The sequence below is a fragment of the Bubalus kerabau genome, chromosome 1 (genome assembly GCF_029407905.1).
Source record: "Bubalus kerabau isolate K-KA32 ecotype Philippines breed swamp buffalo chromosome 1, PCC_UOA_SB_1v2, whole genome shotgun sequence".
NCBI classification, from domain to species: Eukaryota; Metazoa; Chordata; class Mammalia; order Artiodactyla; family Bovidae; genus Bubalus; species Bubalus kerabau.
In genome coordinates this window covers 111459197-111485367 of record NC_073624.1, presented here as the reverse complement: position 1 = coordinate 111485367, position 26171 = coordinate 111459197, and the positions used below count along the sequence as shown (strand labels likewise).

The following is a 26171-nucleotide window of genomic DNA, read 5'->3' as shown; positions in this document are numbered from 1 at the left end:
TTGATAATACGCAAAAGGGCCCCGCTCTCATCTTGCTGCTGTCTTTTCACCTCTATTTCTTTCCCTTAGAGAAATACCTGGTCCTCATTATGCACTGGGTAAAAAAAGAGTGAATGATTAGAATTGCGTTAAAAAACAAAGGTGAGTCTAAGTACTTAGCATTCTATCCTTATTATTTGTGAGTGAAGGAAACCTAATCTAATCAACTAGACAAAGGACAAGAATTAAAATAGCTTGCTTGAGCAAGACATCTCAGGGTTAAATGACCTCAGTAGCCAAGGTTAAACATGCCCCAAGGGACTGTGGCTGGGAAGATTTGTCTAGAATTGATGCCAATAAGCCCCATCTATATGCCCGATGGGCCCCAGTCAAATCATCAGAGGACTGATGTGATTAATTACAGCCTGACAGTGACACAGGATATGCACGTGTGGTTTTCAACATGAGCACCTTTAACAAAATGGAAAGCTCCTTCAAAGCCCCATGGACCGTAGTTTATGATTAAACTAGATATAGTGAACCTATGCTCTGTCTTGTTACCTCAGCCCTGTCAGCTGAACAGCTCAGGAGGGGTGAGTAACTTGCACACTGTTTAGAGGAACAGAGCTGACTTTTGGACCCGTAATTTCTGGCTCCAAGGCCCATGTTCTTAACTGTATTCTAGATGGCCTTTCTTGTAGTACTTGCTGTAAGAGTCGCCAATTATTGAGGATTTATGATGTGCGTCAGTCTTCCCTCTTCATATGCTCCGTCTCATTTATGCTACTCATAGCCTTATAAGGCATGGTCCATTACCCTATTTAATAGATTAACATACTGAGTTGTTAGGAAGATTAAGAAGCACAAATAGTGACTTGCCTGGATTTATCTGGAAGCCCAAGCTCATAATACAGGTATTAACGCAATTCTGAAGCATTAGGGGGAGGAATATTTCTTTCTTTCTAATTCTTATTCTACTTGATTTTTCATTCTGTTGTGGCATGTGGACCAGTGAAACTGTACTGCTACTGAGTTGACAGAAAATTAAGTTTTATACTTACTATTTAACTATAATTTCACTGAAGCTCAAGTCCAATCCAAATCTATGTTAACAAATTAGTGGTCTATTTTGTAATTATTAATAGAGAGCTTTAACACCTTTAGAAATTAACACATGAAATCTATCAAAGAACTACTTTTACAATACCAAAGCATACTGGAAATATTGAGCTATTACTTCTCCATTAAAAGAAGAAATTGGGTTTGTAAGCTTTGAAACTTTCAGTCCAAATGCTTAGCTTCAACATATGTAAGAATACTTTAATTTATTCTTGGATGTCAAGGGAGCAAAGAGATTCTATTAATAGTAAGCTTTCAAAACCAGAAGTAATGGAATTCAATAGGCTAGTTGTGAGAAAGCCAAATGCAAACCTATTTTCATCCTATTTTATATTTTACCAAGATTAAAAATAATTACATTACCTAATACTAGATGCTAATTAGACATTCTTTATTCTTTATTTTCAGGGATACTATGACACCATGGATGCTGGGTACATGGATGAAGAAGGCTACGTTTATGTTATGTCTCGAGTTGATGACGTGATAAATGTTGCAGGTCACAGGATTTCTGCAGGTGCTCTTGAGGAGGTATTGATGAATATTGGTCTTTTATTCTAGATAGTATTTAGGGACAAATCTAAGTTAAAGTCAATACTGAGGTTGTCATTCGACCTGAAAAATGAACAGGCCCTTCCTTTGAAGCATAGGCTTGGTGGTCACTCAGGTATTTCCCTCACCTTCCTTTCTCTCCTGTAGATTTTCCTGTTCTCCATATTCCTCTGATTTCTGCCTGCATAATAGAGAGGAATTTTAAGCACTTACATATATTTGTAATTTATGGGAGAGTCTGTATACATTTGCACCTCGATCTTTGTTACTTGATTGCTTCTAGCATCTTGATTTGCTCTTGTTTGATAACCAGGTTTGTATATAGTCTTTACTTGGTGTGATATTTAAACATTTTATTGTATTCTTAAATCCTGAGAATTTTCTTCCAATGTAAATTACACCAAGTCTCCAGAAGAGTGTTTTAAAATATTCTCTCTCTCTCTTTTTTTTATTTACCTTAAAATAAAGTAAAATGCTCCTTTTTATTGTGTAATGCTTGTGCTAAGTTGCTCAGTTGTCTCTGACCCTTTGCAACCCCATGGACTGTAGCCCACAGGCTCATCTGTCCATGGGATTCTCCAGGCAAGAATACTGGAGTGGGTTGCTGTTCTCTTCTCCAGGGCATCTTCCTGACCCAGGGATCAGACCCATGACTCCTGTGTCTCTCCTGAATTGAAAGTGGATTCTTAACTGCTGAGCTACCTGGGAAGCCCTTACTGTGTAATACCATGAACCACCATCCCTGGTGGCTCAGACGGTAAAGCGTCTGTCTACAATGTGAGAGACCTGGGTTCAATCCCTGGGTTGGGAGGATTCTCTCTAGAAGGAAATGGCAACCCACTCCAATATTCTTGCCTTGAAAATCCCATGGACGGAGGAGCTTGGTGCAGGCTACTACCCAGATCAGATCAGATCAGATCAGTCGCTCAGTCGTGTCCAACTCTTTGCGACCCCATGAATCGCAGCACGCCAGGCCTCCCTGTCCATCACCAACTCCCGGAGTTCACTCAGACTCACGTCCATCGAGTCAGTGATGCCATCCAGCCATCTCATCCTCTGTCGTCCCCTTCTCCTCCTGCCCCCAATCCCTCCCAGCATCAGAGTCTTTTCCAATGAGTCAACTCTTCGCATGAGGTGGCCAAAGTACTGGAGTTTCAGCTTTAGCATCATTCCTTCCAAAGAAATCCCAGGGCTGATCTCCTTCAGAATGGACTGGTTGGATCTCCTTGCAGTCCAAGGGACTCTCAAGAGTCTTCTCCAACACCACAGTTCAAAAGCGTCAATTCTTCAGCGCTCAGCCTTCTTCACAGTCCAACTCTCACATCCATACGTGACCACAGGAAAACCATAGCCTTGACTAGACGAACCTTTGTTGGCAAAGTAATGTCTCTGCTTTTGAATATGCTATCTAGGTTGGTCATAACTTTCCTTCCAAGGAGTAAGCATCTTTTAATTTCATGGCTGCAGTCACCATCTGTAGTGATTTTGGAGCCCAGAAAAATAAAGTCTGACACTGTTTCCACTGTTTCCCCATCTATTTCCCAGGAAGTGATGGGACCGGAGGCCATGATCTTTGTTTTCTGAATGTTGGGCTTTAAGCCAACTTTTTCACTCTCCACTTTCACTTTCATCAAGAGCCTTTTTAGTTCCTCTTCACTTTCTGCCATAAGGGTGGTGTCATCTGCATATCTGAGTTTATTGATATTTCTCCCAGCAATCTTGATTCCAGCTTGTGTTTCTTCCAGTCCAGCGTTTCTCGTGATGTACTCTGCATATAAGTTAAATAAACAGGGTGACAATATACAGCCTTGATGAACTCCTTTTCCTATTTGGAACCAGTCTGTTGTTCCATGTCCATTTCTAACTGTTGCTTCCTGACCTGCATACAAATTTCTCAAGAGGCAGGTCAGGTGGTCTGGTATTCCCATCTCTTTCAGAATTTTCCACAGTTTATTGTGATCCACACAGTCAAAGGCTTTGGCATAGTCAAGAAAGCAGAAATAGATGTTTTTCTGGAACTCTCTTGCTTTTTCCATGATCCAGCAGATGTTGGCAATTTGATCTCTGGTTCCTCTGCCTTTTCTAAAACTAGCTTGAACATCAGGAAGTTCACGGTTCACATATTGCTGAAGCCTGGCTTGGAGAATTTTGAGCATTACTTTACTAGCGTGTGAGATGAGTGCAATTGTGTGGTAGTTTGAGCATTCTTTGGCATTGCCTTTCTTTGGGATTGGAATGAAAACTGACCTTTTCCAGTCCTGTGGCCACTGCTGAGTTTTCCAAATTTGCTGGCATATTGAGTGCAGCACTTTCACAGCATCATCTTTCATGATTTGGAATAGCTCAACTGGAATTCCATCACCTCCACTAGCTTTGTTCGTAGTGATGCTTTCTAATGCCCACTTGACTTCACATTCCAGGATGTCTGGCTCTAGGTCAGTGATCACACCATCGTGATTATCTGGGTCGTGAAGATCTTTTTTGTACAGTTCTTCTGTATATTCTTGCCATCTCTCCTTAATATCTTCTGCTTCTGTTAGGTCCATACCATTTCTGTCCTTTATCAAGCTCATCTTTGCATGAAATGTTCCTTTGGTATCTCTGATTTTCTTGAAGAGATCTCTAGTCTTTCCCATTCTGTTGTTTTCCTCTATTTCTTTGCATTGATTGCTAAAGAAGGCTTTCTTATCTCTTCTTCCTATTCTTTGGAACTCTGCATTCAGATGTTTATATCTTTCCTTTTCTCCTTTGCTTTTCGCTTCTCTTCTTTTCACAGCTATTTGTAAGGCCTCCCCAGACAGCCATTTTGCCTTTTTGCATTTCTTTTCCATGGGGATGGTCTTGATCCCTGTCTCCTGTACAATGTCACGAACTTCATTCCATAGTTCATCAGGCACTCTATCTATCAGATCTAGGCCCTCAAATCTATTTCTTACTTCCACTGTATAATCATTAGGGATTTGATTTAGGTCATACCTGAATGGTCTAGTGGTTTTCCCTACTTTCTTCAATTGAAGTCTGAATTTGGTAATAAGGAGTTCATGGTCTGAGCCACAGTCAGCTCCTGGTCTTGTTTTTGTTGACTGTGTAGAGCTTCTCCATCTTTGGCTGCAAAGAATATAATCAGTCTGATTTCGGTGTTGACCATCTGGTAATGTCCATGTGTAGAGTCTTCTCTTGTGTTGTTGGAAGAGGGTGTTTGTTATGACCAGTGCATTTTCTTGGCAAAACTCTATTAGTCTTTGCCCTGCTTCATTCCATATTCCAAGGCCAAATTTGCCTGTTAGTCCAGGTGTTTCTTGACTTCCTACTTTACTACCCATGGAGTTGCAAAGATTCGGGCATGACTGAGCAACTTCACTTATGAACTTTTTACTTGTATAGATTCTTGTAACTATCACAAACAAACAGGATAAAGAAAAATTTCAGTGCTGCCAAAGAGTTATTGTGACCCTTCCCATGCCTAAACCCTGGGAACCACTAATTTTTTTCTGTTCCTATGTTGTTTTTGCCTCCTCTAGAATGTTGTATAAATGGAATAATGCAGTATGTAACCTTTGGAGACTGGGTTATTTTACTTGAGATCCAGTCAAGTTGTTGTGTGTATCGATAATTAGTCCTTTTATGTTTCTGTGCAGTATTTCATTGTGTGGATGTACTAACCCATTTGTGTTTCCTTCACCATTAAAGGGTTTTTTTTTTTTTTTTTTTAATGCTTCTCGGAGAAGGTAATGGCAACCCACTCCAGTACTCTTGCCTGGAAAATCCCATGGACGGGGGAACCTGGTAGGCTGCAGTCCATGAGGTTGCTAAGAGTCGGACATGACTGAGCGACAACTTCACTTTCCCTAAATGCTTCTAGTCTGAGGCAGTTGTAAATAATGCTGTTGTATACATTCAAGTTTTTGTGCAAAAATTAATTTTTTCATTTCTCTAGGTTAAATACTAATAGTGAGTTTGCTAGGTTACACTGGTAAGTGTATGTTTAAGCTTCTAAGAAATTGCCAGATGGTTTTCTAGAGTGGCTGTGCCATTTTATATTCCCATGCGTAGAGTCTGAGTGCTCCTGTTTCATCTCATCTTTATTAGTACTCGGAATTGTCATTATTCCTAATTTTAATCATTCTAATAGATATGTAAAGGTATCTCATTGTGCTTTAAATTGGCTTGCCCGTAATGACTAATGGGGCTTGCCTGGTTGCTCAGTGGTAAAGAATCCGCCTGCCAACACAGGAGATGTGGATTTTTATCCCTGGGTTGGGAAGATCCCTGGAGAAAAAAATGACAATCCGTTCCAGTATTCTTGCCTGGGAAATCCCATGGACAGAGGAGCCTGGTCCTGGATCACAAAGGAGTGAGACATGACTTTGTGACTAAACAACAGCAACAATGACTAGTGATGCTAGAAACCTTTTCTTGGGTTTATTTGCCATTCATATATCTTTGGTGAAATATCTGTTAAAAGCTTCTGCCTATTTTTAAAAAATATATGAACTCCTGGGGATTTTATATATATATACATATATATGTGTGTGTATATATATATATATATATATATATATATATATATATATGATGATGATGATGATCTAGTCGCTAAGTTGTATCCAACTTTGCAACCCCATGGACTGTAGCCTGTCAGGCTCCTATATATATATAAACTCTCAAAACTGAGCAATAAGAAAAAAATACAATTTTTAAAAAATAGGCAAAAGATTTTAACAGATATTTCACCAAAGAAGATACATATATATATATATTTTTTTTTTTTAATATATATATATATATGTTCTGGATACAAGTCCTGTATTTTCTAGTCTGTGACTTGTGTCTTTATTCTCTTAAAAGTACTCTTAATAGCGCTTGCTCACTCAGTCATGTCCAACTCTTTTGCAATCCCATGGAGTGTAGCCTGCCTGGTTTCTCTGTCCATGGAATTTTCTAGGCCAGAATACTGGAGTAGGTTGCCATTTCCTACTCCAGGGGATGTTCCTGACCCAAGGATCAAATGAACCTGCATCTCCTTCATCTGCTGCATTGGCAGGTGAATTCTTTACTGCTTAATGAAGTGAAGTGAAAGTCGCTCAGTTGTGTCCTACTCTTTGTGACTCCATGGACTGTATAGTCCATGGAATTGTCCAGGCCAGAATACTGGAGTGGATAGCCTTTCCCTTCTCCAAGGGGTCTTCCCAACCCAGGGATCCAACCCAGGTCTCCCGCATTGCAGATGGATTCTTTACCAGCTGAGCCACAAGGGAATCCCAAGAATACTGGAGTGGGCAGCCTATCCCTTCTCCAGCGGATCGTCCCAATCCAGGATTAAGCCATCTTAATAGAGCAAAAGTCTAATTCACTATTCTTTTTTTCTTTTATGGATCATAGTGTTTATCTAAGAACTCTTTCCTAAACCAAGGTCATATTTTCTTTTTTGTTTTCACCTAAACGTTTTATAATTTTGTCATTTACCCTTAGTTTTATTGTTTTACATTTTACATCAGTTTACATTTACATTTTGAACATTTTTTTTTTAATATGGTGCAAGGTACAGGTTGAGCATTTTTTAAAATACGGATGTTAATTATTCCTTGTGTCATTTGTTGCAAAGGCTGGACTTTCTCCATTGAATTGCCTTTGCACCTTTGTAGAAAATTAGCTGACAGTATTTGAGTGGATCTTTTTCCAGAGTATCTTCCATTGTTTTAATCTCTGTTTATCTTGTCACCAATACTTTTCTGTCTCGATACTATTGCATTGTATAATGTCTAAGTATTGAATAGTGTCCACAGTTTTCAAAATTGCTCCACTTTTTCAAAATTGTTGTGGATATTCTGTTCCTTTACTTTTCCATATATATTTTAGAGTGAGCTTTTCTATAGTTAAAATTAATCCTGCATGGATGTTTAATTGCGATTATGTTAAATCTGTAGACAGATTTGAGAAAAATTGATATCTGGATTATAGTGAATTGTCTAATCCATGAATTTCATACATCTCTCCATTTATTTAGTCTGTTTTTTTGATGTTTCATTAACATTTTATTCTTAAGTATGTAGAATATTTTCTTAATATATACCTTCAGTTCAGTTCAGTTCAGTTCAGTTGCTCAGTCGTGTCCGACTCTTTGCGACCCCATGAATCACAGCACACCAGGCCTCCCTGTCTATCACCAACTCCTGGAGTTCACTCAGACTCACGTCCATCGAGTCAGTGATGCCATCCAGCCATCTCATCCTCTGTCGTCCCCTTCTCCTCCTGCCCCCAATCCCTCCCAGCATCAGAGTCTTTTCCAATGAGTCAACTCTTTGCATGAGGTGGCCAAAATACTGGAGTTTCAGCTTCAGCATAATTCCCTCCAAAGAAATCCCAGGGCTGATCACCTTCAGAATGGACTGGTTGGATCTCCTTGCAGTCCAAGGGACTCTCAAGAGTCTTCTCCAACACAACAGTTCAAAAGCATCAATTCTTCGGCGCTCAGCCTCCTTCACAGTCCAACTCTCACATCCAGAGGAAAAACCATAGCCTTGACCAGACGGACCTTTGTTGGCAAAGTAATGTCTCTGCTTTTGAATATGCTGTCTAGGTTAGTCATAACTTTCCTTCCAAGGAGTAAGCATCTTCTAATTTCATGGCTGCAGTCACCATTTAGCTACTGTAAATAGAAGTTAAAAAAAAAATTGGTTTCCAAATTTTCTTGGGCTTCCCTGGGTAGCTCATCTGGTAAAGAATCTGCCTGCAATGAAGGAGACCTAGGTTCAATCCCTAGGTTGGGAAGATCCCCTGGAGGAGGGTGTGGCAAGCCACTCCAATATTCTTGCCTGGAGAATCCCAATAGACAGAGGAGCCTGGTGGGCTACAGTCCACGGGGTCACAAAACACGACTGAGGACTAAGGACAGCACAGCACAGTGGATATAAAAATACTGTTGACTTTTATGAACTGATATGTATCTTATGATCTTGTTAAATTTGCTTGTTAATTCTAAAAATTGTGTGTGTGTGTATAGATTCCTTGGGATTTTTCCGTGTAGACAATCACGTTGTCTCTCATTAGAGACAGTTTTATTGCTTTCTTTCCAACCTGAATGTGTTTTCTTTTTTTCTCTTGCTTTCTTGAACTGGCTCGAACCTCCAGTATACTATTGAGTAAGAGTGATGGTGGCAGTTACCCTTGTCTTTTTGCTGATTTTAAACTGAAAGCGTTCAGCCTCTTAGCATTAAGAGTGATGTCATCTGTAGGTGTTTCTAAAGATGAACTTTATCAAATCAGATTTCCTACTATTTCTGGTTTGCTAGGTTTTTTCTTATTTGAATGAATGTTAAATCTTGTCAAATGCTTTTTCTACCTCTATTGCTTTGATTGTATGGGTTTTCTTTTTAAGCCTATTAATATGGTGAATCACATTAATTAATTTTTAACTGTTGAACAATCTTGCACTACTTGGGATAAGCTTTATTTGCAGTATATTATTGTTTTAATATATTGATTTTTTTTTTTTTTTTTTTTTAATTTTTTTTTTTTAATTTTATTTTATTTTTAAACTTTACATAACTGTATTAGATTTGCCAAATATATAGTAATTTTTCTTGATCTGAAGTCGACTACTGTATAGTAAGCATTTTTTTAATAGTGTTAGTATTGTTTATCTTTTCCGTTTTGATATATATGCATCATTATATTTCCCGTGACCTTCTTGTAGATAACATATAGTTGGGCCTAGTTTTTATTTTAATCCAATTTTACAATTTATATCTCTTGACTGATGTTTTTAAGACCATTTACATTTAAATCAAGTATTGATATATTTATGTCTCCAGGTTTATTATTAGCTTCCTTTTTTCCTTTTCTCTTTTTATTTCCTTCATATTATATTTTCTCCCTTTTTTTTCCTGTTTTTTTTTTTTGTTGTTGTTTGTTTGTTTTTAGTTAGTTATTTTTGGCTGCACTGAGTTGTCATTGCAGCACGTGGGCATCCTCTAATCGTGGCAAGCAGGGGCCACTCCTTGTTCGGGTGCGTGGGCTTCTCCTGCTGCAGAGCACAAGCTCTCGGCACATGGACTTAGAGCCGTGGCACGTGGGCTCAGTAGCTGTGGCCCACGGCCTTGGTTGCTCTGCAGCACGTGGAATCTTCCCCAGACCAGGGATCGAGCCCATGTGCCCTGCATCCCAGGCAGAGTCTTAGCCACTGTACCACCAGGGAAATCCCTCTCCCTTCTTTTAAGTCATTTGGTTGTTTTTTTGTAACTTCCATTTCTTTGCTGAGAACCTCTCCATTCATTCCAAGGGTGCTTGCCCATACTTTTGGGCCATGCTGCTCTGGGGTTTTTAATTATTGATCTTTGTTAATTTTACCTTTAATGTGTAAATGTGATGTTCTGGGTCAAAAACAGATTTCTTAATGCTAAGTGCTCTCCTACTCCAGGTCTTATCCCTATGACCCAACAAGAGCCAATGGGAAATTTCCCTACATAAACACACCATAGATGAGAGACAAGGAAAATAACTTTTCTCTGTTTATAATCCCAGGGAAGGGGGAGCCTGGTGGGCTGCCCTCTATGGGGTCGCACAGAGTCAGACATGACTGAATCGACTTAGCAGCAGCTGCTGATAAAGAGGCAGGAGGCAACTATGTTTCACTCTTCCTAAAGAGGTCTCCTTGGTAACAAAGAGCTGGAATCTAAACTCCAGCTCTTTGATATGTATATAACATCTCTCCTGGAGGCAGACAGCCCTGTGTGTCTCAACTTTTATAACCTAGAAATGTTTCCAACTTCTAAAACCCTCTTTTTTGACATGTAAATACCGAGGAACATAGTGAGCCAGTCTCCTCAGCACCTTCTGAGTTTATCCTAGGGATCTAGTCTGTGCTTGCATGCTAACTTGCTTCAGTCTTGTCCGACTCCTTGCGACCTTATGGACTGTTTCCCACGAGGCTCCTCTGTCTGTGTGATTATCCTGTCAAAAAATATTGGAGTGAGTTGGCATTTCCTCCTCCAGGGGATCTTCCTGACCCAGGGATAAACCAGCATCTCTTAAGTCTCCTGCATTGGCAGATAGGTTCTTTACCCCTAGTGCCACCTCGGAAGCCCCAGGGATCTCGTCTAGGCTGTAAGCATTTTGTAGCCCAGGAAAATTAGAAAATTTTATTACCTTGCCGTATCAGAGCAATTAACTAACCAACAGGTGTTGATCAAATTCTCAAGGTATTTGAAGAGTCTCAGAAGGCTAGGTTTTTTATCGGAGCAATGAGAAATCTGGAAAAGTTTTATTTCCCTGTACTGGAGGGGTCCCCAGCCTCCAGGATCTAATGCCTGATGATCTGAGGTGGAGCTGATATAATAATAATAGAAATAAAGTACACAATAAATTCAATGTGCTTGAATCATCCTGAAACCATCCCCCCTTTCCCCCCAACCCCTGTACCAATGAAAAATTGTCTTCCATGACACTGGTAACTGGTACCAAATGGTTGGGGAACATTGCCCTACAGATATAATAGCTACATTAAAATTTTTATCTGGTATTTCTAATACTTGGGTCATCTTGGGTTTGGCGTTTGTTGAGCATCTTTTTTAAAGAGGTGTTTCAGTTCAGTCGCTGAGTTGTGTCTGAGTCTTTGTGACCCCATGGACTGCAGAATGTCAGGCCACCCTGTCCATTATCGACTCCCGGAGTTTACTTAAACTTATGTCTATTGAGTTGGTGATGCCATCCAACCATCTCACCCTCTGTTGGCCCCATCTCCTCCTACCTTCAATCTTTCTCAGCACCAGGGTCTTTCCAAATGAGTCAGTTCTTTGCATCAGGTGGCCAAAGTAATGGAGTTTCAGCTTCAGCATCAGTCCTTCCAATGAATATTCAGGAACGATTTCCTTTAGAATGGACTGGTTGGATCTCCTTGCAGTCCAAGGGACTCTCAAGAGTCTTTTCTGACAACACAGTTCAAAAGCATTAATTCTTCAGTGCTCAGCTTTCTTTATAGTCCAGCTCTCACATCCATACATGACTACTGGAAAAACCATAGCCTTGACTAGATGGACCTTTTTTTGCAAAGTAACGTCTCTGCTTTTTAATATGCTGTCTAGGTTGGTCATAGCTTTTCTTCCAAGGAGCAAGTGTCTTTTAAGTTCATGGCTGCAGTCACCATCTGCAGTGATTTTGGAGCCCCAAAAAATAAAGTCTGCAACTGTTTCCCCTGTTTTCCCATCTATTTGCCATGAAGTGATGGGACTGGATGCCATGATCTTAGTTTTCTGAATGTTGAGTTTTAAGCCAACTTTTTCACTCTCCTCTTTCACTTTCATCAAGAGGCTCTTTAGTTCTTCTTCACTTTCTGCCATAAGGATGGTGTCATCTGCATATCTGAGGTTATTGATATTTCTCCTGGTGGTCTTGATTCCAGCTTGTGCTTCCTCCAGCCCAGCGTTTCTCATGATGTACTCTGCATATAAGTTAAATAAGCAGGGTGACAATATACAGCCTTGAAATACTCCTTTCCCGAGGTGTTTAGGTTTTCTGAATTCTTTCACATTATGATTATACTTTTACATTATGATATTCTGGATCCTTTTAAAGTCATCTGGATTTATGTTCTTGTGATTGTTTATTTTAGCAGATGGTCAGCCCAGTTAAGATCAGACCACATGTCCTTACTCACTTTCTGTGGATTGTGGTTCCAGCGTCAGTCTTGTTTTCAAAGCCTTTACAGTGCTATTCTGGTCCATCTCACTGTGTCTTTCTCCCAGAGGCCAATCTGAAACTCAAGTGCTCAGAATTTTTGTGGTGCTGATTCTGGTGCATGCATTCTGCATGCACAATTTTGGGGGGTAGGCTCAGGACATCATACTTGGATTTAAAGTATTCCTTTTTTAGCTCCTTTCTCTCTGAGATCTTCTCCTTTTGATTCTCAGGGCTCTCCCTTACTGTTCTATGCAGTGCAAAGTCAGGGCTTCAGCCTCCTGGCAGCCCTCCCAGGGTTCCATCCTGTACAGTCTACCTGCACAGTGTCCCTGAGGGGAGGAAGGAACTAGTCTCTTTGCTAGCACTCACTTCCCATAGGACAAAGGGAGTCAGTAGGGATTCACGCTCAAGGACTGGATGTTCACTAGTGGGCAGGGCAAGTGGCCCGGAATCTTCCCAGGCTCTATTGGTTTGGGATAGGGGAGTGGGCAGGGCTCCATCCCCAGGGTCTGCTGCATAGTGATGGTGGAGAAGGGAAAGGACACAGCTTTGTGGCTGCGTTCACCTGGTGAAAGGTGTGGAGAGTCGACAAGGTCACTGCATCTCTATAGGAAGGAAGGGGGCATCGCTTCTTGGTTGGTGTCCATCGGGGTTGGAGTAGGGGGGATGAAACCAAAGGCTTCTGTTCCCCAGCTCCTTTGCTTCTTTTCCTGGACCTCTGGGTAGACCCTGCAAGCATCTCTAGGGCTTTTTCTGTCCATATTTTGGACTGCTGTAGAACCCAAGCCAGAATACATAGGAGGCAAAACCAACAAACCATAACCACAACAAAACCCAGAAGCTTCTGAGCAAACAGAAAACAGGGGGCTCAACCACCGGGTTGCCCCTCAAGTTCTGATGGAGTCTTCTTATACAAATTATGGCCAGAGTCCCCATCACAAGTACTGGAAGTGATAGGGTGGAATGTATCTACTCTGGTTTTTTTGGAGCCAAACCCATAATAGTTTTTGAATGAAATGGGGAATACTGCCACATAGATACAAGAAAATGCTTAAAATAGTATGATTGATAATGCAGTATGATCAGAGTATGCAGAAGCATAGTTTAGTTCTCTCTACTTAGACGATGGTCACTTTCTCTGAAGGTTATACTTCAGCTCAGACTTACTGACTTAACACTACTTGTCATGAAGGCCTTCTTTTCCCTTAGTGACAGTCAGTGTGATATTATTTGAGTAAAAGGAAAGAATTTTATAAAATATTTTGGAACATGTGACTTTTACCTGCTATTATAATATTGTCTTGTTTTTAACCAACTGTGAATTTTGTGATAACCTGAAATTGAAATTTACGCTTCATGTATTTTGGCGTGTTGACGAAAGGTGGTTCCAGGTGCATGAACTTTTAATTTCTTACTCATAGATTACCTCCAGTATTCATCTGCATTTCTGCCAGACTCAGCTGATCAAAATACAGAGCTTACATATGCATAACTCTTATCAGTTGAAATTCTTGGTTCTCTCTTTTATTTTTAGAAGGAAAATACCAGCTTATTCAAATATATATTGTGCTTTAATATGTTTCTACTGACATGCTTCTCACTGTATGTAACAGCAGAGTGAGGCAAGCAAAAGATAGGCATTTAAAAATGGCAAAATTAAAAAATAAAAGGACAGGACCCATGGCATGTAATAAGAATTTTGCCATTGGGTCTTAAGAGTTCTTATAGCACACAGCAGGACACCTCTCAGGGTTAAGCTTTCTTGAAGTGAATGTCTCCCTTCATATGAATGAAATGATTCTCTTTACTGCATATTTATGTCTAATAAGGAAATTATTAATCATATCTTAATTCATATCAAGTTTGTCTTCTCCATATTAGAATCTGTTAGAGGGTTGTGAGCCAATATTTTTACTGGCTTTTTCCTAGCACCTAGAAAAATTGCTTAACAAATTGATAATATGTGTATGAGATGTTTATATTGATGACATTACCAGCTTTTACTACAGGGCCCCAAATTTTATCCTTAAATGCTTTTTCAGGATTCTCAGCAATGAATACTGGATTCTACTCTGATTTTTTGGAAATAGGACTCGAGTGTCTTAATCCACTGGGAGTATTATTTGTGGAAATAAAAGTACTGTTGTTTTTATATACAGTGAAAATATCTGAGCTTTTTAAATTTCCCATGGTAACATTTGACAGTTTATTACCTTATATAAGACTAAATCAAAGAGAAATTCTACTAAAATGTCTACATCAAAAATATATCAGGGAACTATTAATGTGTGGTTTTCTCTTCTCAACATTGTTGTCTAGTCACTAAGTCGTGTCCTACTCTCTTGTGACTCCATGCACTGTAAGCCTGCCAGGCTCCTTGGTCCATGGGATTTCCTAGGAGTGGGGTGCCATTTCCTCCAGGGGATTGTCCACACAGGGATGGGGCCTGCGTCTCCTGTATTACAGGCGAATTCTTTACCACTGAGCCACCAGGGAAGCCCCACCGTAAGAAAACAGAATTCTAGGATGGCTTTCAGAAATTTAAGAGGACATTATTCTTGCAGATCTTAACACATGCCTTCTATAAATATTAGGTAATAACCAAATCTGTTTTGAACAGTTGATCTTTGAAAGCCTAGCATCTAGCTGGACATTACGGACTTCTGGTGGAAGTTCAAGGTATTCTTAAAAAAGTTGTGTCCTGAATCTCCTAGTTCAGGTCTTGTGAGCCCAGATTACTAGGAGTCAGTGTGGTCCTTCTGCTTAGCTCTCTTTTACTTTTGAGAACAGATCTTTTCATGCAAAGACATCTGCAGGGAGCAAATTGGGCTCCCTGATTTCATTTGTTTGCTTGTAACTTAAGTTTTAGTTTGCTAAAGAATCCTAGGAGTATCCTTGGGAACTTGAAAATCTGGTATTAAAATACTGTATTTAAAGCCTAGGGCTTCCCTAGTGGCTCAGATGGTAAAGAATCTGCCTGCCATTCAAGAGACCCAGGTTTGATCCTTGGGTCCAGAGGATCCCCTGGAGAAGGGAATAGCTACTGACTCCAGTATTCTTGCCTGGAGAATCCCATGGGCAGAGGAGCCTGGTGGGCTATAGTCCATGGAATCACAGAGTTGGACACAACCCAGCGACTAACACTCACTTTCAAAGCCTAGGGGAGCGTTCACATAAAATTTGCCCTTTGTTCTGACCAAACTGTCACTGTTTGTTTTTCTAAGTTAGCTATTTTGTTCGCTATTTTAGGAATGATTTCTTCTAGATTGGATACATTTCTATAAAGAATGTGTTCAACAAAGATGCCATGCAATTTCATTTCCACCCAATATTAAACGAATAATTGATTTAAATAGTTGTGAAATTGCTGAATATTTTTCTAGGCACTGATATGAATATTGATGAAGATGTGAAAGCTGACGGTTTTCTAGATCACTCCAGTATCAGAGCAAAGAAAACCATATTCCTCCTCTTCCTACTGCAGAGACAATCTTCAACTGCAGAGTGGCTCCTTGCATCTTACCAGGGTGCTTGATTTAAACTAATTTTTCTAAAATTAAAATATTTAAAGCATAATTGAGAAACCTGTGTACTTTAGCCAACTAAAACCCTAAAATTCATTAAAATTTACACAAAAATGGCAGTACCCCAGAAACAAAGATAATTTGTTACCATAGCATTTATGTGCTCGCTTTGGGTGAAACAATCACCTTTTAAGTTGTATCACATTTTGGCTACTTGAGTGCCAGTCACTACAGATGCTTCATGGATTTTATATGGAGGGAATATATGAATGTGGCTTTTGATTCCCCCCCTCCTGTGCCCCCCTCTCCCCCCGTAGGACATTTGGTTGGCTTCTGTCTCTTAAATGTTGCCAAGACGTATTTTGATGCTTTTCTTTTTAACAAGTCAGTTGTTGAAATCATTATTTGGCATGCAAATACCATTTGTGGAGCCAACATAGAAAGCTGCTTCCTGCCTGTATGGCATCTTTTTAGCATTGATAGATTAATATAATGTTTTATCCACTGTAATGAACTTTATTTACAGATGACGTGGAATTCTGGAAAACGACATGTTTTTCACAGATTTTTAAGAATTTGTCTTCAGTCTGCAAAAATGGGATGCTTTGATACTACAATTGTGTTATATATTACTCCTGATTTTAAAATACTCTCTGCCCTTATGGAAAAACCAGTTAGCATTTTCCCATCCTATTCTAAAAACACTGCAACTGAGGATGGAAATTAAAATAACCAGGTGAAATAATAGCACATTAGATGTTTTTGTTGTTCAATTCAATTAGAATCATAGTCATACTGGTTAGATGACAAAAGATCTGGATGTATGAATTTTTAAACAGTGATTTAAACTAAAACTTTAAAAACTCAGGTATAGAAGCAGCAGTGAACACTTCAGTAAATGAGTTCTTGACAATTAAAACTCTGGCTAGCCAGGTTAAATTATTTTTCTCTATCCACAAAGGGAGTGTTAAATTGGGATGAAAGGATTGAATCTAGCAAGTCTGTGTCCTCCCTGCTGTCGAGAGGGTATTGTCTTCCATGATGGGCGACTGTCCATACCAACTGCCCAAACAAAACTCTTGCAGTAAAATGTGTCTCTACTCTTAACATATGGACTGAAAAGTAAATAAGACCTTAACAAATGGCAAAGCTGTAGGAAACATTTTGAGAGTTCATGCTCAAGCAGTGAGAGAAGGTGGTATTTTATCATCTGCATAATGTGTCTTGCAGAAGTTTTTGAGTCTGTACCAACTGAAGGAGAGGGTGTGGACTCCTTTACCCTCAGCAATGAAGTTAAGAAAACAATAGTATAAAAATCGTTTATTTAACTCATACTGTCCAGAGCATTGTAGGAATCAAAAACTATATGGATGGCAATCCTCACAACTGAACATCTCATGACTGATGCTGATGACAGGGTATGGGAAATGCTGACTTGCATGCTTAATTAGGGGCAGTGTGTCCACTGGGTTTGTACCAAACATTCTAGCAGTTCATCGAGGCTTCTAGGAGTTTGGAGAAGAGAAAGCTCATTTTCGGCTTGGACCAATTATTAACTTTTTTCTGTGGAAAGTTAGGGATTTTTAGTGGCATGTCAAATTTTGTTGGTTCTTCTCTTCCCTCTCTGAATGTAACTTTTTTGTTGAGTTTTTCAGCTTTTCCTTCTTCATATGGTCATTAGATATCAGGATTCTTTAAGGCTTTTGCCCGGCACCCGCCCCCCCCCCCCCCCCCGCTTTGTCCCCAAATAATTTCATCCATGTCCATAGCTTTCATGATCATTGCTGCTAAGTCGCTTCAGTTGTGTCCGACTCTGTGCGACCCCATAGACGGCAGCCCACCAGGCCCCCCTGTCCCTGGGATTCTCCAGGCAAGAACACTGGAGTGGGTTGCCATTTCCTTCATGATCATTAATTGCATTCAAATACACATTTTAAGGTAAAGACTCTCTTCAGATCCAACTGCCTCAACTTGGATATCTTTAAAAGTACTTCAAATGGAATATTTCCAAGACTTAATACATGATTTTTCCTCCCAAGCTTAGCCCTCCACTAACATTTTCTGGCTTAGAAAATGACACCAGGGAAAGAAATCTTAAAAATTAGGGCAGAAATAAATGCAAAAGAAACAAAAGAGATCATAGCAAAAATCAACAAAGCCAAAAGCTGGTTCTTTGAAAGGATAAATAAAATTGACAAACCATTAGCCAGACTCATCAAGAAACAAAGGGAGAAAAATCAAATCAATAAAATTAGAAATGAAAATGGAGAGATCACAACAGACAACACAGAAATACCAAGGATCATAAGAGACTACTATCAGCAATTATATGCCAATAAAATGGACAACGTGGAAGAAATGGACAAATTCTTAGAAAAGTACAACTTTCCAAAACTGAACCAGGAAGAAGAAGAAAATCTTAACAGACCCATCATAAGCATGGAAATTGAAACTGTAATCAAAAATCTTCCAGCAAACAAAAGCCCAGGTCCAGACGGCTTCACAGCTGAATTCTACCAAAAATTTAGAGAAGAGCTAACACCTATCCTACTCAAACTCTTCCAGAAAATTGCAGAGGAAGGTAAACTGCCAAACTCATTCTATGAGGCCACCATCACCCTAACACCAAAACCTGACAAAGATCCCACAAAAAAAACTACAGGCCAATATCACTGATGAACATAGATGCAGAAATCCTTAACAAAATTCTAGCAATCAGAATCCAACAACACATTAAACAGATCATACACCATGACCAACTGGGCTTTATCCCAGGGATGCAAGGATTCTTCAATATCCGCAAATCAATCGATGTAATACACCACATTAACAAATTGAAAAATAAAAACCATATGATTATCTCAATAGATGCAGAGAAAGCCTTTGACAAAATTCAACATCCATTTATGATCAAAACTCTCCAGAAAGCAGGAATAGAAGGAACATACCTCAACATAATAAAAGCTATATATGACAAACCCACAGCCAACATTATCCTCAATGGCGAAAAATTGAAAGCATTTCCTCTAAAGTCAGGAACAAGACAAGGGTGCCCACTTTCACCATTACCATTCAACATAGTTTTGGAAGTTTTGGCCACAGCAATCAGAGCAGAAAAAGAAATAAAAGGAATCCAAACTGGAAAAGAAGAAGTAAAACTCTCACTATTTGCAGATGACATGATCCTCTACATAGAAAACCCTAAAGACTCCACCAGAAAATTACTAGAACTAATCAATGATTATAGTAAAGTTGCAGGATATAAAATCAACACACAGAAATCCCTTGCATTCCTATACACTAATAATGAGAAAACAGAAAGAGAAATTAAGGAAACAATTCCATTCACCATTGCAATGAAAATAATAAAATACTTAGGAATATATCTACCTAAAAAAACTAAAGACCTATATATAGAAAACTATAAAACACTGGTGAAAGAAATCAAAGAGGACACTAATAGATGGAGAAATATACCATGTTCATGGATTGGAAGAATCAATATAGTGAAAATGAGTATACTACCCAAAGCAATTTATAGATTCAATGCAATCCCTATCAAGCTACCAATGGTATTCTTCACAGAGCTAGAACAAATAATTTCACAATTTGTATGGAAATACAAAAAACCTCGAATAGCCAAAGCAATCTTGAGAAAGAAGAATGGAACTGGAGGAATCAACCTGCCTGACTTCAGGCTCTACTACAAAGCCACAGTCATCAAGACAGTATGGTACTGGCACAAAGACAGAAATATAGATCAATGGAACAAAATAGAAAGCCCAGAGAGAAATCCATGCACATATGGACACTTTATCTTTGACAAAGGAGGCAAGAATATACAATGAATTAAAGACAGTCTCTTTAACAAGTGGTGCTGGGAAAACTGGTCAACCACTTTTAAAAGAATGAAACTAGACCACTTTCTAACACCATACACAAAAATAAACTCAAAATGGATTAAAGATCTCAACGTAAGACCAGAAACTATAAAACTCCTAGAGGAGAATATAGGCAAAACACTCTCCGACATACATCACAGCAGGATCCTCTATGACCCACCTCCCAGAATATTGGAAATAAAAGCAAAAATAAACAAATGGGACCTAATTAAACTTAAAAGCTTCTGCACAACAAAAGAAACTATAAGCAAGGTGAAAGACAGCCTTCAGAATGGGCGAAAATAATAGCAAATGAAGCAACTGACAAACAACTAATCTCAAAAATATACAAGCAACTCCTACAGCTCAACTCCGTAAAAATAAATGACCCAATCAAAAAATGGGCCAAAGAACTAAATAGACATTTCTCCAAAGAAGACATACAGATGGCTAACAAACACATGAAAAGATGCTCAACATCACTCATTATCAGAGAAATGCAAATCAAAACCACTATGAGGTACCATTTCACGCCAGTCAAAATGGCTGCGATCCAAAAGTCTACAAATAATAAATGCTGGAGAGGATGTGGAGAAAAGGGAACCCTCTTACACTGTTGGTGGGAATGCAAACTAGTACAGCCACTATGGAGAACAGTGTGGAGATTCCTTAAAAAACTGGAAATAGACCTGCCTTATGATCCAGCAATCCCACTGCTGGGCATACACACTGAGGAAACCAGAAGGGAAAGAGACACGTGTACCCCAATGTTCATCGCAGCACTGTTTATAATAGCCAGGACATGGAAGCAACCTAGATGTCCATCAGCAGATGAATGGATAAGAAAGCAGTGGTACATATACACAATGGAGTATTACTCAGCCATTAAAAAGAATACATTTGAATCAGTTCTAATGAGGTGGATGAAACTGGAGCCTATTATACAGAGTGAAGTAAGCCAGAAAGAAAAACACCAATACAGTATACTAATGCATATATATGGAATTTAGAAAGATGGTAACAGTAACCCTGTATATGAGACAGCAAAAGAGACACTGATGTATAGAACAGTCTTTGGACTCTGTGGGAAAGGGAGAGGGTGAGATGATTTGGGAGAATGGCATTGAAATATGTATAATATCATATATGAAACGAGTCGCCAGTCCAGGTTCGATGCACGATACTGGATGCTTGGGGCTGGTGCACTGGGACGACCCAGAGGGATGGTATGGGGAGGGAGGAGGGAGGAGGGTTCAGGATGGGGAACCACGTGTATGCCTGTGGTGGATTCATTTCGATATATGGCAGAACCAATACAATATTGTAAAGTTTAAAAATAAAATTGAAAAACAGTTAGAAAAGAAAAGAAAAAAAAAATGACACCAGCTATTCAGGCCAAAACCACAGAATCATTTTTAACCCCTTTGACTTCTTGCTTCATATCCCATTTATCATCAAATTTTGTCCATTTTACCTCTAAAAAACTCTGGATCTTTTTATACCCCCTCCTATGACTTCAGTCTACACTTATAGCCTCTCTAGGGTTTTCTCTGTGTAAACCATGGCACCCACATTCAACAATCCTTTGTTTATTCTTCACAATGAAACCAAAGTAAGTCTGTGTTTCTCAGAATCCACACTGAAGGGAAAGAAACCAATTGGTAACAGCTACATATTGTACAGTTCCAGGTGTATTAATGTTCTGGATAAGAACTTTGGAGACAGTAAAAAAGATCAGTGGATGCCAGGAGTTACTGAGAAGTGAGGGATGAAGAGGCGGAACACAGAGGATTTTAGGGCAGTGAATGTACTGAAGTAGAATACTGTAATCATGGCTGTGTGGCATAAAACCCATAAAGTGTACACCAAGTCTGATGTCAGCTCTGGAGTGGGGTGATAGTGGTGTTCGTGGTGGCTCCCCCGCTGTAACGACTGCAGTGGTCTGGTGAGGGATTTTGATGATGTGGAGGTTGTGTGTAAATGGGACAGGAGATACATGGGAACTCAGGGCTTTCTGCTCAGTTTTGCTATGAATCTAAAACTATTCTGAAAATAGTAAAGTCTTAAAAAATCCATTCTGATCTTTCATAGCCTCCTTACCTCCTGAAAGTGCTTTACCACCTTCCAGTGCTACTAAAGGGAAACCCCAGCGGCTCAGGAAAGAATCCACCTGCAGTGCAGGAGACTCGGGAGACAGGGGTTTGATCCCTAGGTCAGGAAGATCCCCTGAAAGAGGGCATGGCAACCCACTCAGTATTCTTGCCTGGGCAATCCCATGGACAGAGGAGCTTGGAGGGCTACTGTCCCAGGGGTTGTAAAGAGTCAGAGGTGAATGAACACAGACAATGCTACTACAATAAGAAAATCCTTCACAGGCACAGCCCTTTTTCTGCCTCTGTAGCTTCATTTCCTCTTCCACCATTCTCACTTTTGCTCTAGGCTTTCCAGAGATCAAATTGTCAACATCTGTTGGATCATCAAAAAAGCTAGAGAATTCCAGAAAAACATCTACTTCTGCTTTATTGACAATGCCAAAGCCTTTGACTGTGTGGATCACAACAAACTGTGGAAAATTTTTAAAAAGATGGGAATACCAGACTACCTGACCTGCCTCTTGAGAAATCTGGATGAAGGTCAGGAAGCAACAGTTAGAACTGGACATGGAACAACACACTGGTTCCAAAAAGGGAAAGGAGTACGTCAAGGCTGTATATTGTCACCCTGCTTATTTAACTTAAATGCAGAGTACATCATGAGAAAAGCTGGGCTGGATGAAGCACAAGCTGGAATCAAGATTGCTGGGAGAAATATCAATAACCTCAGATATGCAGATGACACCACCCTATGGCAGAAAGTGAAGATGAACTAAAACACTTCTTGATGAAAGTGAAAGAGGAGAGTGAAAAAGTTGGCTTAAAGCTCAACATTCAGAAAACTAAGATCATGACATCTGGTCCCATTCACTTCATGGCAAATAGATGGGGAAAAAAATGGAAACAGTGACAGACTTTATTTTTGGGGGCTCCAAAATCACTGCAGATGGTGACTGCAGCCATGAACTTGAAAGATATTTGCACCTTGGAAGAAAAACTGTGACCAACCTAGACAGCATATTAAAAAGCAGAGACATTACTTTGCCAGCAAAGGTCTAGTCAAAGCCTTGGTTTTTCCAGTAGTCATGTATGGATGTGAGAGTTGGGCTATATAGAAAGCTGAGTGCCAAAGAATTGATGCTTTTGAACTGTGGCGTTGGAGAAGACTCTTGAGAGTCCCTTGGACTGCAAGGAGATCCAACCAGTCCATCCTAAAGGAAATCAGTCCTGAATATTCACTGGAAGGACTGATGCTGAAGCTGAAACTCCATTACTTTGGCCACCTGATGCAAATAACTGACTCATTGGAAAAGACCCTGATGCTGGGAAAGATTGAGGGCAGGAGGAGCAGGGGACAGCAGAGGATGAGATGGTTGGATGGCATCACCAACTCAGTGGACATTAGTTTGAGTAAACTCCGGGAGTTGGTGATGGACAGGGAGGCCTGGCATGCTGCAGTCCATGGGGTCGCGAAGAGTCAGACACGACTGAGTGGCTGAACTGAACTTCCAGCCACACTGGTCTCCTTTTTATTTGAATGGAACATGCCCAGCCCTTCCCTTTGGCTTTGGCCCCGTCTTCCTCTTGGTCTAATCACTTCTCTGCCTGCTCAGTTGCTTGGTCTTGTCCAACTCTTTGTGATCCCATGGGCTGTAGCCCCAGGCTCCTCCGTCTATGGGATTCTCCACAAAAATACTGGAGTGGGTTGCCATTCCCTTCTCTAGGGGATCTTCCTGACCCAGGGATTGAACCCAGCTCTCCTCCTTCTTCTGTATTGGCATGGGGGGTTCTTTACCACTAGCGCCACCTGGGAAGCCTTCCTTTCTAAACTGCAAGTACCATTAAGACAGTACCCAGCCTATTTTTGTTCACCACCGAGCCTTCTGCAATATAGGGGGTTGGAGGTTAGGAGGTATTTTTTAATGTTTGCTGAAGAAAGAATGGGGACTGCCACACTAGCCCTTGGTTACAAGTTTGCTTACTGTTTTCTCCAGCCATTAAGAGTTTGGAGTCACTGAAATGTATATCACACAAATGTATATCTCATCTAGGAGAGAAGACCTCTAAATGTAGTGAGTGTGGGAAATCCTTCCTTGAAAACTCAGCCTTTGATGGGCACCAGCTTCCCACAGGGGAGAAGTCATAAGAAATGTATATTAATCTCATGGAAAAGAAATTTTTGGACATTCATTTTTAAAAGTCCCATCATAGCAGAATTTTTTTTTTTTTTTTAATCCTAAGCTTCTCTATTTCATGTGATTATTCTGGGGGTTCTCATGATTCCAGATAGAAATTGCTTTGCTCTTTAAGGCATTTAGAGCCTGTGCTGTGCTGTGTTTTGTTGCTCAGTTGAGTCTGACTCTTTGCAACCCTATGGACTATAGCCCGCCAGGCTCTTTTGTCCATGGGGATTCTTCAGGCAAGAATACTGGAGTGGGTTGCCATGCCCTCCTCCAAGGGATCTTCACAACCCAGGGACCTAAGCCAGGTCTTCCCCACCGCAGGCAGATTCTTTACAGTCTGAGCCACCAGGGAAGCCCATTTTCTAGAGCTTAGGGTGAACAATATGAAAATGGGTGCTCAACAATGGTGATTATCTGATGTCAGGGCTTTACTTTCTGTCCAACTTCTTTCTCCACTTCTTGGAAAATCCTCTCTGGATAGGTGGGCACTCAAGAAGAGAAATAAAATCACTGTTTATTCATGATTTGGGGAGAAATAAAATCACTGTTTATTAATGATTTGGGGTTCTTCTGGTAGCCAGCACTGAAGTCAAATCACCATGAGGCCATCTGTTTTCCAAGGCCCATCGCAATTTGTTCCCAAGTGGTATCCATTGCATAGTTTCCCTGACTTTCATTAATAAACAACTGAGATGAAGAAGTCATTCCCTTACTTTCCAGGTAAGCTAAGCAATTTGTCTTAATTACTGCCAGTCTTTAGTGACTTTGGGATCTTAACCATTCACCTCAGTCATAAAGATATGAATAGTGAATTGATAATCATTTTCACAGAGGCAGCTCTGGGTTTTTAAGTTCTCTGTCACGTACTTTTTTTCCCAGTTGAAATTATATATACTGCATATATATGTGTATAGATACCTAAATGAATGCTTTTTTAAATTACAGTCTATCCTTTCCCTTGGCATTGTGGCCGACTGTGCTGTTGTTGGGAAGGAAGATTCTTTGAAAGGTCATATCCCATTAGCCCTCTGCGTGTTGAAAAAAGGTAAGCTGCCTTTGTCCTCCCTGTTTGGGCCCTGAATGATTAAGGTTAATACAGAGCTTACCATCTGAACTTTCTCCCTAGATATAAATACAACAGAGGAACAAGTTTTAGAAGAAATTGTGAAACACGTTAGACAGACCATTGGCCCCGTGGCTGCTTTTCGGAAAGCGGTGTTTGTCAAACAGTTACCCAAAACCAGATCTGGCAAAATTCCCCGCTCAGCTCTGTCTGCCCTTGTCAATGGCAAGCCATATAAGGTAAATTATCAAGGCTGTTTAGTGCTTGGTTCTGAAATGTTCTCCCCCATTTCTTTGGTGTCAACAAAACTCTTTAAATGGTTCTCAATCATGAATTATATTCCTAAAAAATACATAATAGTACTTCTCTTTTTTTTAACGTTGAGCAGATTGCATAGCCATTCTCTCTGTAGGAATGAGGGTTTTGGAGGAAACATTAAGATCATATTCTTTGATTATAAGAACCAGTATGTGAAATATTTTATTTTTTAATTAAAAATTTTTTTTTTATTTTTTAAATAAAAATATTATAAATATCTTTATTATTTAATAAAATATTAGTGAATATGTCAGTTAATTTCAAACAAATTGTGGAAACTCAGTCTTATTAAATTAAGGATAAATTTTGCTTCATTGCACTCAATAGTGACTGTTAGTGAGAAAGCAAACACTTGAGACTGGCTATAAGATATTTTAACAGTTCTAATTTGATATATATGCTCATTATCTTTCCTGCTTTGAGTGAAAATTATTTTAGGGTATTTAAGTTGATTCAAACATATGCATTCTTTTAATTTGTGTGCATATTATATATGCATAATTATACATTTTAATCATAAAAGTCTTGTAAAAAGTGATACAGCAATAAAGAGTGGTTGTATGGGCAAAGCAAAACAAACAAACAAAAATCTTTCTTTGGAGGCTCATTGAAAGACCGATAAAAAAAAGTTCCATTTAGGGCTGACAGGGCTGAGCTACTAAATGCTGCGCATCTAGGACTGATCGTTTTGCTAACCGAACCATTTATTTTACTGTTAAAATGTTAATCGCTCAGTCATGTCGACTCTTTACCACTGCATGGATTGTAGCCCACCAGGCTCT

The 26171-nt window shown here is 39.7% G+C and overlaps 1 protein-coding gene across 3 annotated transcripts in view; it reads left to right on the top strand.

Moving 5' to 3' along the window:
- ACSS3 (acyl-CoA synthetase short chain family member 3) overlaps positions 1-26171 on the top strand; it is a 187949-nt gene that overhangs the window by 152827 nt on the left and 8951 nt on the right. For all 3 annotated transcript variants that reach the window (XM_055586864.1, XM_055586871.1, XM_055586868.1), the window contains exons 13-15: positions 1507-1629; positions 24954-25053; positions 25135-25310. In XM_055586864.1, the coding sequence (XP_055442839.1) occupies positions 1507-1629; positions 24954-25053; positions 25135-25310 (399 nt within the window). The remainder of the gene's footprint in view (positions 1-1506; positions 1630-24953; positions 25054-25134; positions 25311-26171) is intronic.